At 38.7% G+C, this 20006-nt stretch overlaps 1 protein-coding gene across 2 annotated transcripts in view; it reads right to left on the bottom strand.

The window, feature by feature from the left end:
- Positions 1-1223: 1223 nt before the first annotated feature.
- Positions 1224-20006, bottom strand: part of GTDC1 (glycosyltransferase like domain containing 1) — a 261568-nt gene continuing 242785 nt past the window's right edge. For both annotated transcript variants that reach the window (XM_032222126.1, XM_032222133.1), the window contains exons 8-10: positions 15294-15364; positions 14473-14564; positions 1224-2489 (exon numbers count right to left, since the gene is read on the bottom strand). In XM_032222126.1, the coding sequence (XP_032078017.1) occupies positions 2406-2489; positions 14473-14564; positions 15294-15364 (247 nt within the window). In that variant the 3' untranslated portion in view covers positions 1224-2405. The remainder of the gene's footprint in view (positions 2490-14472; positions 14565-15293; positions 15365-20006) is intronic.

Here is a 20006-nt window from a genome sequence, read left to right as displayed (position 1 = left end):
TCAATGAATTGTACGTTTTGGCTCTCTACAACCATGATATCTGGCGTGTAGTGTTCCAAATGCCAATCTGTCTGGATTGTAAAGTGCCACAAGATCTTCATTTTTGGTAACTTTTTCAACTTTGCACTTCCATGACTTTTTGGAAACAGGTAAGTCATATTTTTTATATAATGACCAGTGGATTAATTTAGCAACTCGGTCGTGATTAGATGATGATGATTACCACTACCACTACCACTACCACCTCCTCCTCCTCTTCCTCTTCTTCTTCTATATGCAAGAGAATAAAAAGTTTGGCCCATCTTCTCCTACAGTAACTTCAGAATTACTTCAGTACTGAGACTGGAAGCATCCTGCATTCCAAACTTCAACAGCAGTATCTGCAATGAGAACTACCAGATGTTTAAAGCTGCATTCTGGGGCACTACAGATCACATTATTAAATTCCAAGAGAAAAATGGAAAAAGCAAGAGAATTTCATCATATTTAATTTGGCCTGAAGGAGCACACCAAGGATTGATACCATCCCCTTACTTATTTAGCTTAAGCAGAATGTGTTATGAAAAATGCTAGATGAAGAAATAGAAATACAAATTAATATTGCCGGGAAAAACTTGAACAATCTCAGACAGTACCCTAATGCGTAGATGGAATCTCACTGAAGGTGAAAGAACAACATTGATGATGTTCTTAAAGCTTAAATGTTTTGGACACATAATATAAAAAGATAAGTGTCATTGGAGAAGGTACAGATACTTGGAAATTAAAAAAAGACTGAAAAAGAGGCAATCAGAAGATAAGATACCTGGTTTGGTAAAACAGTTCTAACAAGATGAATAGTTCTTATAAACAGGTTACAATTACCATCTACAATCCAGGAATGCTCACAATTTCAACTTTAGTGTATTGGATGGCTGCAACTTTTGTATTTAGCCACATATTAAATGCAATTCAGTAACTGAGGTTTAAGGTAAAATGAAGTACAGGTAGTCCTCAACCTGGAACCATTGGATTAGTAACCGTTTAACGGCACTAAAGTGACTTAAACCATTTTTCACACTTATGACTGTTGTAGCATTCCCCGTGGTCATGCAATCAAAATTTGGATGCTTTGTAACTGGCCTATTTTTAGGATGGTTGAAATCATGTAATCACCTTTTGTAAACATCTGAAACACATTGATAAATTTATGTAGCCATACCTGAATGGAATATGTTAAGTAAAAACTTCAAGGGGTACTTTTATTAAAAATAAGATATAGCACATTTGAAATTTTGGAGCATTTAACATCAACAAATGCAGTTGCTCTATCATTGTTCAAAGTACAATCAATTTATAATGAAAAGCTCCCATTTGCAAGTTGGAGTACCAATTTCTCATTCCCATCCCTTCTACTTAATAACAAAACAGGCCATAACAAAGGGGGGGACCCCACAAATATCTGTATTTTGCCCCCATGGAACAATTGTGATGTCCGCTGTTCACTGGCCTTGAGAGAGAGAGAGAAAAAAAAGTCTCCAACCTTTCGTTTCATTGGATAGATGGCACCATATAGCATATTTCCCATGCTAGTTTGAATTACAGCTGTTTATCTTGCCGCTTTCTTTAAGATTAATTAAATGCAAATGCAACTCTGGGAATTGTGGATCACCTGCCAGACCCCCTTATTAATACCTTCACTTAAAAGCCCCAGTGCCATGGAGTCATTAATTTTCAAAAGGAGGAAAGCGGGGGGGGGGGGTGGAGAAGAGGAGGAAGAGATGGTGGAAAGAAGTGCAAAAAACAAAAACAAAAAACAGCCTTCACCTCCCCATAATTCCTAGAGATCTGCCCAATTAGACAGGGTGGGTGGGTTGGAGAGAGGGCAGCGGTCCTCCTTTGAGACCCTGTGGCCCTTGGAGGACGCGACAACTACGCTGCAAGGATAACCAGGCAGTCTAGGTATTGAAAGCTGGCCATTGAGCAAATGTTTGAAGTTGCAATCTTGGCTGCCATCACGTCGGCCAAGGGAAAGCACGCAGGCTCCGTGTCATCCAGTACAAAGGACAGAAACTAATTCCACCGGAAATTCAATGTGGCACCACATATGGGATACATGAGCATAGTTATACAACAGGCCACATTTATTTTTTCAGTCTCCTGCCTGTGATGCTGAGGACATGTGTAACCATCGTAACGTCTCCGGGAATCTGCATTTAATTTGAGCCGGAGTGGTGGCAGGGATTGGAGATCTGAAGCCGCCACAGGTTTGTGGCAGATGGCTCTGTGTCAGCTATGACAAGCAGCCAGGCTGAGCTTCCTCTGCTTCTTTTGCTCTGATCAGGTAAATATGGACTCACACACACACACTGGAAAGTTCTCCCCATTTTGCTTTCGGCTGCAAGTTTGTGACTTCGCCCCATCTGTCACAAATCTTCCCTGGGTTCTGTTGTGAGGAGAGACCTGAATTTATCATGGAGCGCTGCCCAAGAAAACTGAGATGTTTCACCCTGTGAGAACAAAGAGACAGAGAGAGAGGAGACAGAAAAATAAAAGAGGGTTTCTTTTCCCCTTTTGCACTGTCAAATATTTGATTAATACATAGATGCACAGTTGTGTCCAATTCAGAAATTCTCCCTTAAAATCACATGGGTAGTATAAACACCAGCATAATACCAATGTAAATAAAATCCTGCCCTCCGGTTAGATCAAGGTATAGGGACTCGGTCCCAAGTCAATGTAACTTTTGTACAGTAAAAGGAGAGGCTTTTGTTGCTCAACTGTTGTGAGACTGGGCTGTTGCTCTTTGTAGACTTCACCTGAAATCAGGAAAGCTTTGGAGGACGTGCCAGATTATTTCATTGTGTACCTTCTTTCCTTTTCCTCCTTGTGGAAAAAAATCCCCAGCCGTTCAGAGATTTAGTACAACTTTATTTGGACTCACAAATGTGAATTATTAATAGTTAAGAGCAGGCTGAAAGCAGGATCAAACAGACAGAAAAACCATGTTCTTCACACACACACACACAGAGAGAGAGAGAGAGAGAAGGGGGGGGGGTTGCACTGGATCGCAGAGCATAAGGAATACATTTTACTGGTGTTTGTTCCCTGATCAATATTGGCAATTGCCTTCCCATAAACAAAACTGTAAACATTTATAACCCATTCTATCAGTTTCATTTACTGTTCTGGTATAACATAATTTTAGCAATGGTAGACATCTCTAGTTTTATTTTGTTAAGGAACACAGATCAGTAAGATACAGAAGCACCTACGTTAATGCCTTACTATTCATTAAGGGCAATAAATGTTGATTTGGAAAACATATATTAACTGATCTTTATAAACAGGTAAGTCTCCCTGTTAGATAAGAACTGATTGCTTAAAAGCAACATGATAATTTTGCTGGGTAAGCCAAGGGCCAGAAGGGATAGCTTATGAGAAAAGGGGAATAGGATCTTCTAACATCCTTTTCTTTATTTAAAAGAAACTGAAGAGGATTAATCCTCCTCCCACACACTCCTCCCGAATTCAAATAATCCTCTTCCCAAATCTGTTGGAACTATTATGGAAGACAGAGAAAGATAGAGAGGCAGCCATTTGGAATGTCTTTCCTTCTCTATAACTAACAGTAAATTGGATAAAGATGGGGTGGCATAGCTAAAACCCTTTCCCTCATTCAATTTCCTGGTCCAAATATAAACCACCATTTCCCCTTACCAGCCTTTTATGTGAAGAGGGTAAGCGGGCAGCACTGCAATCCACATCTCCCTACTCACATGTAATTTAGGCCAAAGCAAGGAAACCTATGCTAAGATGAATGGTCTTCAGTTCTGATCTGTGATTCAGTTTATCTGCTCCATGCATACATTTATTGTGGCCTTGGTTATAAACTATGACCTGGGAAGAAAAGATGGCAGGAAATAAGATAAGCTGATGATTACATGAGATAGGGGAGGGGCAGAGGTCAAGAATCCCTGGCACCCTCAGGCACCCTAGCAAAACTCTAATCTGAAACCTTGGAAAGCTACTCCAGTTACTCTTTATGGACCAATGTCAGTATAAAAGAGCCTATGTCCTTATAGTTTTGACCTGTGTAATGGATTCCTACAGGGGACATAGTGGCTTAGTGGCTAAGATGCTGAGCTTGTCCATCAGAAAGGTTGGCTGTTTTGTGGTTCGAATCCCTAGCGCGGAGCTCCCGTTACTTGCCCCAGCATCTGCCAACCTAGCAGTTCAAAAGCATGTAAAAATGAAGGTAGAAAAATAAGAACCACCTTTGGTGGGAAGGTAACAGCATTCTGTGGGCCTTCGGCATTTAGTCATTCTGGCCACATGACCATGGAGATGTCTTCAGACAGTGCTGGCTCTTTGGCTTTGAAACGGAGATGAGCACCACCCCCTAGAGTTGGGAACGACTAGCACATATGTGCAAGGGTAACCTTTACCTAATGGATTCCTTCAAAAGTTGGCATGTCTTCTCCTTGCCCTGCATTTCCCCCCAAAATTATCTTGAAGGCAATTGTCTATAATTCTTCCTTTATCCTCCTTATCTTCTCAATTCCCCCTTGCTTCACCATCAATGTTAACAATTACCTCCACTAGACCGATTAGATCCCACAGATTAGGCCTCCTCTGAATTCCATCCGCCGGCCAGTGTCGACTGGCGACTCCCCGGAGGAGAGCCTTCTCTGTGGCTGCTCCGACCCTCTGGAACGAACTCCCCGTGGAGATTCGAACCCTCACCACCCTCCAGGCCTTCCGCAAAGCCCTCAAAACCTGGCTGTTCCGACAGGCCTGGGGCTAAAGAGCTGTCTCGAATGGTATGACTGTTGTGAGTTTTTAAATTATATATTGTTATGTTTGTTTTTAAATTTTGTCTGTATCCCCCTTCCCCGGTTCGAGTTGTGAGCCGCCCTGAGTCCCCCTTCGGGGGAAAAGGGCGGCATACAAATACAATAAACTGAAACTGAAACTGAAACTGAAACTCTCGGGGATTCCTTATTCTTTCTTATTGATTTTCAATGTCCTCTTCTCTGGTTTCTAATTTGTTCCTTTCTGTGTTTTTAAAAACTATCTGGGTCTATAATCTTGATCCTGTCTGAATAAAATCTTTCGGATAATATTGCCCATTCCCTAGCAAGAAAGTTAATGCTTCTGATTCATCTAATGCTATGTACATTTATACAAAATCTATCACCTTCAGTGCCCACACCATCATTTTTAGGATAAATCTATAATCATGGGATGATTCTCTCTACTTCTTTCCCCTACTCCAGGCCCAAAATGGCATAAGTATTATTTCTCAACTGCAGTTTCAGCAACATTTGGGTGCATCATAAACAGAAAAATACAGATGTTCAGGGAACAGGTTTTCTCATAATCCTATCTACGGAATGCTCCCCCAGAGGATTTCACCTATGTCCTTCCCATTGCTCCTCCTATGCTATGCAGAGGCCTTTTTATGCCATCGTAATTCCATTGGTTGCTTCTGTTTTTATTTTTTTATTTATTTGTTGTGAGATTTGCCACCTATCTTGTATTCAATGGCTCTGGGCAGCTTACAACATAAAAGCATTATAAAAAACATTAAAATCATCCATTATAAAATAACAGAGCAGATAAAATCATTAGCACAAGATGGCAAAGGAGGAAGCCAGACACACGAGTGGCGGTGGTGGAGGAATGGGATTAGGTTTTAATTAGTCAATCACCTCCATTATGAAACTCCCCCCTTTGGGTTCGTCACGCCATCCGGTCTTATGAAAAGACAGGAGGATGGAAGCCAATCTCACCTCAGGGAGTAAGATATTTCAAAGGACTGGAGCCATGGCAGAAAAGGCTCTTCTCATGGACCTGGCCAGCCAAAATTCCTTGATGGACCAGTCCCATCAGTGTGAGACCATTCCTCAAGTAGCTATTATTCCTGTTACAATGTAATATTTATCATCATTTGTAATATATGTTATTTCTTTCATATATGTGTATTCTTTTTGTTGTTGTAAATTGTCCTGGTGCTACAGTTGAAAAGTAACCCAAAAATAAGAAATAGATAAATCTTTCACCACATATAGCAAGATCAATAACAAGAAAGGACAAACTTGTAATGGTTCTATTAGTAAATTAACACAACACCCTCTTCCTTCTCTTAGTAAATGATCACAACTACCTTCTCCCTTTCTTCTTCTCTCCCCCACTCACTCCATTTTTAAAGTCTTAGTTACAGGAAATCCCATTTATGGGCCACCCCAAGATGAATGTAAGATAAGTAACTCTGAAAAAATAAAAGGCAGGGAATTTGTATTGGTTGCAGCAACCAGTTAATGACAGGGTTGTGTAAAGTCAGTTCTAAGGCAAAGGGGAAAGAGTGAAAAATGGAAGTTACTATTAATAATGTTACCTGTCTTTTGTGACAAATGATGGCATGGATATCATCCACTGTTTTACTTTCAACCTTTAACCACCTACTCCCTCCTGCAAAATGGAACACTCCCATTCTGACAACCCAGAAATGGGGGGAGGGGGGTGGAATGTGGGGATGGGAAGGCATGAAATTAAAAAGCATGCTTGCTACAGATCTACTGAATTAAACAAAAGGAAAGAGGTCACCCGTGCCTTCTGCAGTCTCCTGTTAATGTCTTTTCTGCAAAATTAAATGATTCTCTCTTGTAAAAAAACCAAAACTATTTTATATCTCTCTCCCCATCCTGCCATGTTCCAGGGACTCAAAAGATTCCACTCTTACCCTATTCCCCTATGTACTCCGATGCCCTTTCTCCAATGTTTCTAACTCATCAGCCAGTTTTAATTCCCTCCCTAAAGGATGCTGGAAGCTTGTACTCCCCATATAGTTTTGAAATAGAAAGTTTGATGTCCTTGCTTTTATATTGAAGGTTCTGCTACTCACTATGGCAGCATTACTTCCTACTGTACCTTGGAGTGTAACTTAATGCTCAGCTAAACCTTCTCTTTGGGCTAAAGTCGGAGTATCCCAAGGGAACTGAAAATAACATGGTGAAAGGCAAATGAAAGACTGCACAAATACAACCAATCCAACTCTTTGACTGGTTACACTGAGTTATCAAAGACGTACATGCCGTCTTTTAAGTCTTTAACAGACCTGGCTAACTGCATTTTGCAAACCCAGTCTGTATTTCTCACACTTACAATGAAACTGAAAATATGGTACAATCCAAATTTTCCTTTTCTTGGCTATGATGCTTTAAACAGCCCTTTCACAGGACTGAAAAGAGCAAAGGTTTCATCTGAAAGCCGTCTGCCTTCCAGTTCTGCTCCAAGGACTGAAGGTTCATTTCTGCTTCTCCACCCCATCTCAAACTCTGGCATCTTTTCCATCTTGTCCTGTTCTGTGCTCTGCCTTGTTTTTCTTCTACTAATACTTTCATTACTATTTGGGGTGAAGGTTGGTCTCAGGCTGGTGGTGAAGGAGAAAATGGAGAGAGAAAGTGAGAGGAAGAGGGAGTGAGAGAGTGAGAAAGTGAGAGAGAGATAGAAAGAGAGAGCGAGGAAGGGGAGAGAGAGAGGAAGAAAGGGAGAGAGGGAGTGGAAGAGAGAGAGGGACACACACACAGAGAGAGAATTCAGAATATTTTAGTAACAGGATCAACCATTTGCATCAGGATGCAGGTTCACATGCTTCTATTCTGGGCTGCACATTTCTTGCTATGTCTTTTAAATAATCTGCTTTTTCAAGCACAGCCCTAAGGCACAGGATGCAACCAACTGCATCTATGTAGATCCAGGTTTGGCCTGCGCTTGGTTGGTGACCATTGTTTAGTTCAGGGATTAAAATTAAACAAGATATCAGAAATAATTATTAGCCACGGTTACCTATACCCTCCTGTTTATATCAAGCAACTAGAGGATAAATTTCACTAGGAAGCAGGCATCTTTTTAAGCAAAGCAAATGGGGGAAGCAAATGGGAGTTTGGCAAGGAAATTAGAAGAGCCGTACAGAATCAAGTGCCAAGGAAGGTGAGAGACTGCTGGCTGGCTGCTGTCGGTGACTGGCTCCTAATTGCTGTCGTTGCCTTGAAGGTTGACTTCTGAATGACTGTCTCCATCTCTGATTGGAGAACATTGTTCTTGCTGTTCTAAGTGATGCAACTCAAAGGATCATAGAAGCCGAAACCCAATTCCCAGAGAGCATGAAGACTTGTTTTTCCTCCTTTTGTCCCCGTCCCCCCCTTCCCTTCTTATCCTATTTTCCTTTTCAGGAAGAAAAAAGCAGCAGATTCTTGCAAGCAGGGAAGATTGGTAAGGAAATTTGGGTACGAGAGTGGGTAAGGACAAACACACAAGGTGGGCAGTGAGGGAAGCATTATCCCAAGAAAGTGTGTGTGTGTGTGTGTGTGTGTGTGTGTGTGTGTGTGTGTGTGTCTTCCTGACAGGCAGATTCAAAGGACACCTGCAAGTTTTCTTCTTGGGGGAGAAAGGGAAGGGACTGGAGGCAGCCGTTGCACCACTGAAATGCACCAAAGGAGATGAGAGAGCTGAAGGGGTAAAGAAGTGAACACTAAAGAATGTGAGGAGGAGAGGGAAAGGGAGTGAAAGAGACAAAGATGTGGGGGGAAAAAAAGCTAAAATGCCAGTAGAACTCTAGAAATCTTTTGAGAAGATAACCATTTGCCACTTGAGCAGAAGGATTTCTTCATTTCCTATGGGTATCTTGATACTTCTTCTGTGATTCATGATTATTCTTTACATAATCAACATCGTCATATCCAATAGTTTTCTCACAATTGTTTTGGCCTGGGTAGCAGTCATATCCCAATACTCACTTGTACCGGAGTTCAATCGAATTTGTTGCTAGAAGAAAAGGAGGTCTCAGCTCTAGTGATTTCATGGATGTCTCCATGTAGTTTTCTTGGTACGATACAGAAGCAGCTTAATACTGTTTTTTTTTTCCTAAGATAGGCTTTCATCTTTTCTTTCCAACCTACAACCTTAGAGTTTCCTGGTGGTCCCCTATCCAAGTCCTAACCGAATCTAATTCTACTTTGCTTTTCCAAATCTGCCAATAATTGCTACAAACTGTCTTGTTTGCTTTTTGGGATGATTGACTAAAATAAAGACGATGAGACTGCAAATGAGAAACCACAAAGAGAAACCTACTCCCTGCCTGCCTACTTATCATCTATAGCATTGGGAAAAAAATCCTTGAATGCCAAGACTTACAGAGAATAAAACTAACTCAAAAGGCAATAAGTGCCATGTTTAATTCTATTCTGATTACCCCAAAATGTTTCTAGGATAAAGTTTGCATGGACTATTGCCAAGAGAAATGAATCCAAATATAGGTATAATTTTATAGATTTTACTATCTATAATGAAAGAAAGTTATTAAAATAGATACTTTTAGAGGAAACTGTGTGACGTGTTGATTTCATTGCCGCTAAACTAGGGACCAAGGCTAGAGTTCTGTCTTCCAATAGACACCAAGAATGGAGTAAGTCTCAGATTCACTTTGTATGGAACAATACACTCAGGGCTTAGCCATAACATGTTGCTGTGCCATATTGTTTACATTGATTACTTTTTTGTAGCAAGCGTAATTCTGTCTCTCTTTTGCCTCTAACTTTTTAACTTGGCACAGGAGCTGCATATAATTGACAATGCAATAATATGACTAGTTTACACTATGTTATTAATAGGCTCACAGCAAAACACAAAGAAAGAAAGAAAACAGCTGACTGCCCCAGCCCGTGTTTTCTACATTGGGCTGAAATCAGTGACTAAACTGTACACGGTACAAATGAAACCCTCCCGTTTACTTTTCAGGTTTTTGCCTTTCACTGAAACTCCAGTCAATTCTCATAGAAAGAGCTGTGCCCCCAGCTGCAGGATGGTCTTTCTCTGGTTTCAGCCAAACCTACAGCAAGACTAGGTTCCAGTTTCACTGGTTTGGACTTGCACTTAAAACAACAATTAGAAAAAGAGTAAAACGTTGCCGCTAGACTTATAAGCTTTTTTTAAAATGTATAAAGCGTTTTAAGAAGCAAATGTGGCTGTCTGAAGAATATTTGCACCTGGGAAAATATGGCTATCTTATTTAATTTATGCAATTTTCTACTGTCTCTGTTCCGATGTACTATAAGTGGGATACAGATATTTACAATACAATAGTGATAATACAAAAGTTATATGTTAGAATAAGGAACATAGGGTTATAAATTCTTGATGTATAATATTAAGCCTTCTGGAACAGTGAGGTTTTTACTAATCTCTGGGAGGCCATGATAGTGAGGGGCAACTTTGCCTTGGGGGACAAGCTGTTTCATAAGAGGAGAGCACCCATAAGAATCACATTTTGGGGTCCTCCATCATACCTTAGCAGCAGCTTTAATTTATATGAAAAAGAAGTGACTACTATCTGGGTCAGAAAAAGTACAACATCTTGGCTAAGGAATACTGAGCAGAGCTGGCTGGAGAATTCTGGGAATTGAAGTCCACAAGTCTTAAAGTTGCCAAGTTTGGGAACCACTGTTCTACCTCATCAGGCTTCTGTCACCTTAGAACAGGCTTCTTCCAAACATGGCAACTTTAAGACTTGTGGACTTGGGCTGAAGAATTCTGGGAATTGAAGTCCATAAGTCCTAAAGTTGCCAAGTTTGGAGAACTCTGCATTAAAAGATTTTCTCTGTCTGTTTAATGGTAGATCCAGTTCCATCCATAAACATGGGATTTCCTTCCCTTGGAGGCAGAACCACAGAGGTCCACAGTTGCCATACAGGGATGCCCAGAATTAGATTAGGAAGAATTTGTACCCATCAGGTGTAATGAACATATATTTATCCAAGTATGTGGAGATCATGCCGGGTAACACTGTCTGGATATAATGTAGCAAAGAGCCAATGTAGCCAATTAAGCATTTCATTTACTGGAACTTGTATAAAAGACGTCTCTTTTTCGTTTTTGGAAATCATACTTATTAATGCTCTCCAGCCTATAATGAAATGGAAATAATCCCTGGAACACTAGCCTCCCAGCCACGAAGCAAGCAAGCTGTCTGAAACAAAACTGTCTAACTGTAGTACTAGGAAGAACTATAATGTCAAGGTAAAAATTTAAGAATTTCTCTCTCTCTCTCTCTTTCTAAAGCCTCCATGTATAGCTATGTGATACTATTGACTCAAGAAGTAATGTTGAACACTGGAAGTGTTCAGTCAGCATTTTAAACTATTATGAGCTACCTTCTGAACCATTGCCAACTTAATAGACAATGAAAGATAATGAGCTTGAAATTGGGTGTTAAATTGCATTTTTGGTTCTCTTCTCTTTTTTTTCTCGAGGTTTAACCATTTCCTGCAGAAACAATATTCCCTGTTGGTGTGCCCTCACATAAATGTCCACTCTTAGGTCACCCATAAAAACTGCATGTGTAAAGAACAAAATTATTTTCATTCACTCGCACAAATGTGGGACAATTGGGGGGGGGGGGGAGGAGGCATGGAAGAGTTAGAAAAAATATCAAGGGGAGGAGTCAGAAATTTTTTGGGGGAAGGGAGGAGGCATATAATTGCGCCTTTATCCTAAACAGAATGCGTATGAATTGTGTCCTGGTCATATTATCAAGTATATATTTATTAGCAGCAGAATCAACATTATTTCTGGGCCACCTAGGAATTGAGAAGACAGACGTGCCCCCTCCCCCCCAAGAATGTAAAGCAGCAAGATGCACTGTTATAGGAAAAAGTATGGAAGTCATGGACAGCACTGAAAAGCACTATCTATTAAGAACATTTTCACACGTTGTTTCCCCAAAACTACCTGCACCCAACCTCCAAAGCCTCAGCTGTGATCCCAAAATTGCTGCCGAATTATACTTTTACTTTTTTTAATGTGATAAAAAGGAAACAAAAATATGAAATAGATTAAGAGAGATCATATTCGCTGCAAATTAATTTCAGGTAAGGACAGAGAAGAAAAGGGCCAAGTGAGGTCCCAGTCTGCAAAACTGGGCATATTAAAACCCCATTACAGGGAGTCCGTGATTTGCAACTGTTAGTTTAGTGACTCTTTGAAGTTACAACAGCGCTGGAAAAAAAACCTTTATAGCCAGTCCTCGCACTGTCATAGCATTCCCATGGTCACATGATCAAAATTTGGGCATTTAGCAACTGGCATATATTTACAACTGCTGCCATGTCCCAGGGTCATGTGATGGTCATTTGTGACCTTCCCAGCGGCTTCCAATAAGTAAAGTCAATGGGGAAGCCAGATTTGCTTAACAAGTGTGTGAATCACTTAACGGCTGCATTGATTTAACAACCGGGGATAAAAAGATCATAAAATCAGGCTGACTCACTTCAGAACTGCCTTCTTTAGCAAAGGAAATTCTGATCTCAACTGTGATTGTAAATTGAGGACTACCTGCACTGATATGGCTTGGTCCTCTGCTACAGTTTCCAAGAGAAGCTAACAGAAAGCACACTTGAGGGACTGAATGTTATGTAGCAATGAAGGAGAATATTTGTACCTCAGGACTGACAAGAGGAGATAGATAGGATAGATAGATAGATAGATAGATAGATAGATAGATAGATGGATGGATGGATGGATGGATGGATGGATGGATGGATGGATGGATGGATGGATGGATGGATGGACGGACGGGCGGGCAGACAGAGTTAATGATAGATAGATAGACAGACAGACAGACAGACAGACAGACAGACAGACACACAGATAGGTAGATAAACAAATAAATAAGCAAGCAAGCACAGTTGTGGTTTCACTTAGTGACCACTCCATTAATGACTGAGTTGTCAATCCCAAATGTGGTTGCTAAACTAGAACTACCTATAATGCAAACACCCACAATTTTCAATGTTATTTGTTACAGCAGAACTATACATTGTAGCAAAGGAAGAGGAAAATATTTTGGGTCAGTGGAAACTGCCCGAATCTGAAAGACTATTATGGGGGTACTTGCAAAATGGCTGCCACAGAAGGACCTGGCCGACTCTGGTAATGGCAACCACACTGAGCAGCACCTGTCAGAAATAGCCATTTGTCAAAAAGCAAGCTGGTATCCTTGATCTCTGCCGTCTTGATTAGTTCCCACATTCAGCTAGAATCAACGAAGAAGTGCTTATGGACACCTTTATAAACAAACATGCCTTTTCATTTCCTTTTAGGGGTTTTTTTTTGAGGGGGGGGAGAGAGTTGAGAAATGTGCCTGAGTAAGTACTGAGAGCATCCTATTGCATATCCTATCACATTGTTCCAAAAAAATTGAAGACCTGCATCTTTGCCTCCTCTTTTTATTCATTCTGGAAATCTAAAAACATCAAATGTGGGACTTGCAGATTTCATGTACGAATGTTCTAGAATAGTTTGGGCATCTTTTTGGACATTTTCTTTCTTTTTTCTTTTTGTAAGCATCCTAGAATAGTCCCCCAGCGAGATAGGTGGCAAATATATTTAACAAACAACAATATTTTAGCATATTCTGCCTTCCTTTGCTGCATTACTCACTGTTACAGGAGGATAGAAACATGAAGAGGAACACAGTTGCTCCTTTTCTGAACTTAGCCTAAAATGCCATTAAAAGGCAAAGAACCAAACTGGACTCATTTACAGAGGTTTTGGTGAGGCACCACTTGTATAAAGAGCCAGTTTGATCCAGTGAGTAAGGCACCAGGCTGGAGACTGGGAGTTCAAGTCCTGCCTTAACCATGAAAGCCATCTTGATGACCTTGGGCCAGTCACTCTCTCAGCTCAATTCACATTTACAGGATTATTGTTCTGAGGAAAATAAGAGGGAGTGTGCTGGATATGTTTGCTGCCTTGAGTTGCTTGTCAAAATAACAAAGGTGGGATACCAATAATAAACAAAAATATATGTATGTACATGTGTGTATAGTTACATATGTGTGTATGTATGCACACATGTACATAAGTTCATATGTACGTACGTACGTACGTACAGACAGATCGATATAAACCGACAGACAGATAGCCACAATGCAATGCATTAGGCATTCTCTGAAGTGATCAAAACAAGTTAAAGCAGAGGGGGAAATATACCTGGGCCATCATTTGATAGGACAAAGTAAGCTCCTTTTATTAACATAATTGTAGGATCTCTCTCCCCCTCTCTTATTTTCCTTTTAAACTAATGGATTAAATTAATCCAGGTTCATTTTTATAAGCCTCTTGGGTCCATGTGTGGCGGACAGTCACTTTAGAAAACAATAAATTAAAAAAGAAGACAAAGTGTATAGCATATACTAAGTGCACATATTTCATAAGACTTTGGGTTAATACAAGTGGCATCCAGTGTAATTAATCCTTGTGAGTATAACAACTAATATCCCTCCATAGCATGTTTCCTTTAAACAGTAGGATGTTAATTAAATGTTTTTTTTTGTTGTTTTTTTCCTCCTTGTTTTGGAAGGAGGGTGGGTGGGTTCTGTTTTTTTTCCACTAAGCCAAAGACAGCATCATGTTGCTATAAGGAATAAATACCTTATAGAGATGTTTCCTTACAATCTCTGGCCTCTTGCAGAAATTCTGAAGCCTTTTAATAAGCTGTTCAGGTGTAGAATACAGATATTCAGCTGCAGGAAAAACAGATACATTTTTAATGAAACAAAAACCTCAAAGCACACACTCGAATATTAGTCACTTTACTAATTAAAAATGCATATTGCTCTGTGCCGCCTCGTGTTTTACATTATTTAAGCATGATTTTATAAGGTTTACCTCAGCTCACAAGGATGTTTAATGCTAAATAAGGCTATGTAGTTGTGCTGTTTAGACATCTCCTTTGGGTGATTAAAATACATTATATTAATGTAACACAATGCATATATGAGACATTTAATGATGAGATTTTTTTACCAAAGAATTGGTACTACATTAGTGTTACCCCATAGCAGGACTGCACACTATTAAGTATTAAATTGTTTAAAATAATTTGGTATGATTTTTCAGGCCTATTTCCCCCCCTCTGAATATTATTAAAAAGGAAAAAAAAATCTGCAAGCTATCATAGACAAAGCGACCTTTTTAATAAAATCTATCATTATAGGCTCTGTATACTAACAATGAAGAATGCTATTTCAAAACTAGCTTTTGTGTTATCATGAAAGAACAGATGGTAAATATAAACTTCGTCTAATGTATTAAAACACATTAAAAAATTCCTTAGCGCTAACATGGTAGCTTGCCAAATAAACAATTGCTCTTGCTTAAGTTTATACTCAAACTTTGTATTTTCAAATTAATTATAAATTAAAATACCTCCCCCCTTAAAAAAAGGAAAAAAAATAAACTTAGGACACTACCTGGAAATATTTCTGGATAAACCAAAGCATTCGGACAAAGTGGGTAACAGCCACAGTGCACCGCTTCTATCCTAAAACAGGGGAATGCAAATTGTGCATTATTATTGCATTACTGAGCCCCAAAGAGTATTTTTGGCGAGTGGCACAGAAGTTGGATTGCAACAATCATATTCCCTCAGCATCAGTATAATCTCTTTACATGCCAAAGTTGCTCTTTTTCTTTAAAAAAATAATTTTATTGATCATATAAATTGCATATAATGCAACAGCAAGCGTATGTTTTGTTAGCTAAATAAATCAAAGCACAGCTTTTTTCTTTAAACAGCTCCATACATTTTAAAATATATATATATAATCAGTAGACAGACAGAGGATACCAATATGGGCTGTTCTTCTCTATGGTACCTGGGGAAGAGTGGGGCACCTATAATACACTTCCTCTCATTTTCAAGCATTCTGTGAAAAACAAGCAATGATATAAGCATACATTGACCCAATGTATCACAGCAAACAGACTAGCTCAGTTCCTGATGTTTCTCTAGGATCAATAAGCCTTCATTGTGATGAATAACGCAACTACACCCTGAAGTACAGGCATTGGATGAGGATCTATGATAACTCATCCCAACCAACTCACTACAGGATAACTTGCCAGAGCCAACTAGCAGTAGGACAACTTTCCATCGGACAAAAGTTACAAAATCTCAAAGAAATGATGAAATAGAATCATTAAAGAAAGGATACAAAAGGAAAGATAAAATGAAATGGAAATGACAAAATTTTAAATAATTTTAAAAGTATTTTAAATAATTAAATAAAATAGTTGAATGGTCTCGGAGCGAGTTGTCCTGTGGCGAGTTGGCTGTGGTGAATTGGCCATGGCGATTTGGCAATAGTGAGTTGCCGTGGCAAGTTAGCTGTAGTGAGAATGTGGGAAAGATCTAGACTTACCAGCATACATAAGTATGAGGAATTGCTCCCATACTCAACACTCTTTGTGAAATAATTAGAATAGTGAAACACAGAATTTGTTTCAAACTTTAAAAGGTAATTTCAAAATTATATGTATCTATATAAAATTAATGTGATTACAAACCCCCTGAGCATGAGCTAGCTTGGTATGGGCATGTTCCTCTTTTATTCATGTAAAGAAATACAGTGACTTTGCCTGAAAGAGTTGGATGATGTATACTTAAACAGACTTAGTTATACTTATGGGTCTATAAACTTTTAATGACTAATTATAAGCTTATTATTGCTCTTGTGGCAGAAAAGCATGCTTGAGACACAACCACTCTGGCATCCACGATCAAATGGATTACAACAGCAAAATAATGACAATGACAGCAATAGAAAAATCTAGAAAATAATAGTGTGTGCACAAACATATTTGCATGCAGTGATTCTTCAGCACAATGGTTATTCATCTAGTGTACAATAAACTTTATAAATAAAACTGGAAATTCTATTAGACAGAAATTACAGAGCAAAGTTGAAACCATACTTTAAATAAATTGTAAAACAATTTGAAACCACACTTCACACTTGAAACCACCCTGTATAAGTTTATTTTAGACTTTATTTGAATAGTATGCAACATGGTAGAGGATGTGATTTTGTCAATATAGTATCTACTTTGTCTTCAAAAATGCAACATGATTATTTGACCATAAAAACATTTGTGGGGGGTTTTCCCCCAAGCATTCCTTCTTCCTTTTAAAAAAGATACACATTTTGCATGTACATTAATTTAGCTGACTTTACTTCTGCTTTTGAAATAAAACATCTATAGCTTAACCAAATTGTAAATAAAGACAGCTTCAAAGATTATAGTTTGTATCCAGCAGGTGTTAATTTAGCAGACTGAATGGTTTCTTGATCTAGTGGAGGGTTCCATCAATGAGGAAGGGAGCACTTCACCCTTTTTCAGCCCTATTTGAAGTAGGCAAATGCAGTAGAATTAACATACATAAAAATATCTCTATTTTGTTCCAATGAATTAGGTTTCCAGGAGATTATTCCATCAGCAGAGTGGTATCAACTACATACAATCCTATAGCCTCAAATACAAGAAGGCAGCTTACAAAATTGAAAGAGAATTGCATGAGATTATTTGGATTGTCATGGTTCCACATATCTCCATGGTTGCGCATACTTTAACCTATGTGTTACTCAATCATACTTGTCAGAAATTGTGGAAGCTTAGGTAAGATGTCCAATCCAAAATCTATAAATATAGCACTCAGACTGATATGCAACTTCTTAGTTCTTTGCAGCACTCACTGAGCCATTTACAATGTCATCATTTTGCCCCCAACAATCTGGGTTCTCATTTTACTGGCCTTAAAAAGATGAAAGGCTGAATCAACCTCGAGCTGGTCAGGATCGAACTCCTGACTGTGGGCAGACTTAGCCTGCAATACTTCATTCTAACCACTGCACCTCCTGATATGGCATATGTATAAGGGAATGTTTTCTGAATACAAAATGTGATGAAGTATCTTTTTGGCCATTAATTAGTTTTCTTCAGAGAATTTAAATGCATATTTTGTTAGCCACACAAAATTCAGTAAAGTTCAGATAATGAGCTTATGTAAGAAAAATATGTATTTTCTATTATTTCCTTTTAAAAAACAGAATAGCAGGCAAAGCTATACAGTCAGCGTCATCTTTAAAACACTGTAGCATCTTCTTTGCAAGGTCTTTCTCTGTCTCACAAATTAATAAAACCAGGATCCAATATTTATGTAGTTTGACAGATTAAAGGTAGGATTTGGAATTAATCCTTTTATTTGAAAATGACCTTACATGCTGATGCAAAAATAAACAACTGCCAATATATTCCTGGAGGAGTTGGGGAAAACAGAACATGAAATGTATAACCCAAGCTTTCATTTAAAAAAGAAATAAAGAAAAAAGAACTCAGTTAAAAATACTAGTTAAACTCAACGAAGAATGATCTGCTATTAATCCTAGGATACTTATGTAAGGAGAAACTGTATGAGAAATTGACCATTAGTTTACACATGTGGATGGGATCTAAAAGTTGGTCTATGGATTGTAGGAGATAGGCTGCCTATTAATTTTGGTAGCAATTTAGAAACAACCTAACATTTTTCTATAATAAGCTTGTAGATGCTAAGTTCAAACCATGGCAACCACACTTATCCTTTATTTTGATTCTTAATTCCAAGTATCTCTGGTGAAACAACAGAGTCCCTATACCCCATTGTTAAAATGACCTTTATATTCCAATTAACAAATCATCTGCTAAATCTATGAATCTTAATATTCAAATCTATTCCCTTCAATTCATACAATTTATCTGCAAATAGTTGTTGGGCGTCTGATTCTAAATATAATTAGCTGATAATTTTGCTTGGCTGAATTACTTTTCTGGAGGGCCCGCTAAGTCTCTCAGTTGCATTATCTAGCAATAATGAATCTGATAGGTGAAATTTTTTACTGTAATGAGGATGAGACACAGTTGTGACACCTGAGTCTAGTAATAACAGAAGACTGCTAATTATCGACAGCACTTTTTTGTGTGATGCAGAGAGGGGGGAAAAACCATTCTCATTATTAAAAAAAAATAAAAAGTTACAATTATAAGTGACACCAGAGGAGAGTAAATAAAATGGAGTGATTAAAACATTGCTGCTTTAAGGGTGTTTTTAATTAAGTGGAAATGCTAATGTTGTCATACTTAGCAGATGGGATTAAAATTAGTTATTGTAAGTAACTCATATTTTGTGTTATGGTTTCTACGGCATGTCTACAAGATCTAAGAAAGTGATACATTCCATAACTCTTTTTTAAAAAAAAAAATCTCATTTTTTTTACAACCCATAATAATGAACGTCTTGGGGAGGGGGGGCACAGAGGATAAGCCCTGCCAAAATTTTACCATTGTGACTTAAATAGCTTGGAATGTAACCATAATGTCCTAGGCTGATACAATTACATTATTAGTCTGGCCTTTCCCCTTCCCATCACCCTGTTTTTGCTGATTGCTGCATTTTGTATTTCATTCACACTCAACAAAAATAGAAGTTTAGACTTGGGCATGTGTCCAGCATTAAATGTAGTGTGCCATGAAGGTAGGGATGTGGACTCTGAAAAGATGGCCACCCACTTAGGGGGATCTTCACAAATGGAGTAAAGGATGCATCAAGCAACTACAGATTTTTTTCTCTCCCCCTACTTTTTTTTTTTAAAAAGAACCTTAATTGCACACTTTTTCCTACTTTATTTGTGTAAAATTTTCCATCTGCTACATCTAAAGATGTCTAAACTGTTAGAATCAGACCTGCATTCAGCTGCCAGCTGTGCACATTAAGGATTGCAAAACACTAAGTAAATGAGGCAGCATAAAGCTGACTAGTGCTGGTCCATCTGCCCAGTTCTAGGAAAGGGCCCCCCAATACCTGGTGTCCTTTTTAAAGCAACACACTGTGGCTGCCGCCCGCTGCTGTCCGCTGCTTTTGGTAAGGAAAAGATTGGGGGGGGGGAACACTCCTGAAGAGACTCGGCTTAGAATGCTAAATTTGCATTTCCTATCATGACTTCTGTCAGAATCTGCATACGATGAGTACAACTTAGTGCTTTTCATCTCCTTCAGATACTGTTTGAAGAAGTATTTAATGAATGAAAATTAACATCTATAATTCAGAGCTTTTCCTCTCAAGTTTCTAAACAATGTGTGATACATTT

Source organism: Thamnophis elegans, chromosome 1, assembly GCF_009769535.1.
Source record: "Thamnophis elegans isolate rThaEle1 chromosome 1, rThaEle1.pri, whole genome shotgun sequence".
Taxonomy (NCBI): domain Eukaryota; kingdom Metazoa; phylum Chordata; class Lepidosauria; order Squamata; family Colubridae; genus Thamnophis; species Thamnophis elegans.
This window is presented reverse-complemented; position numbering and strand designations above follow the sequence as displayed.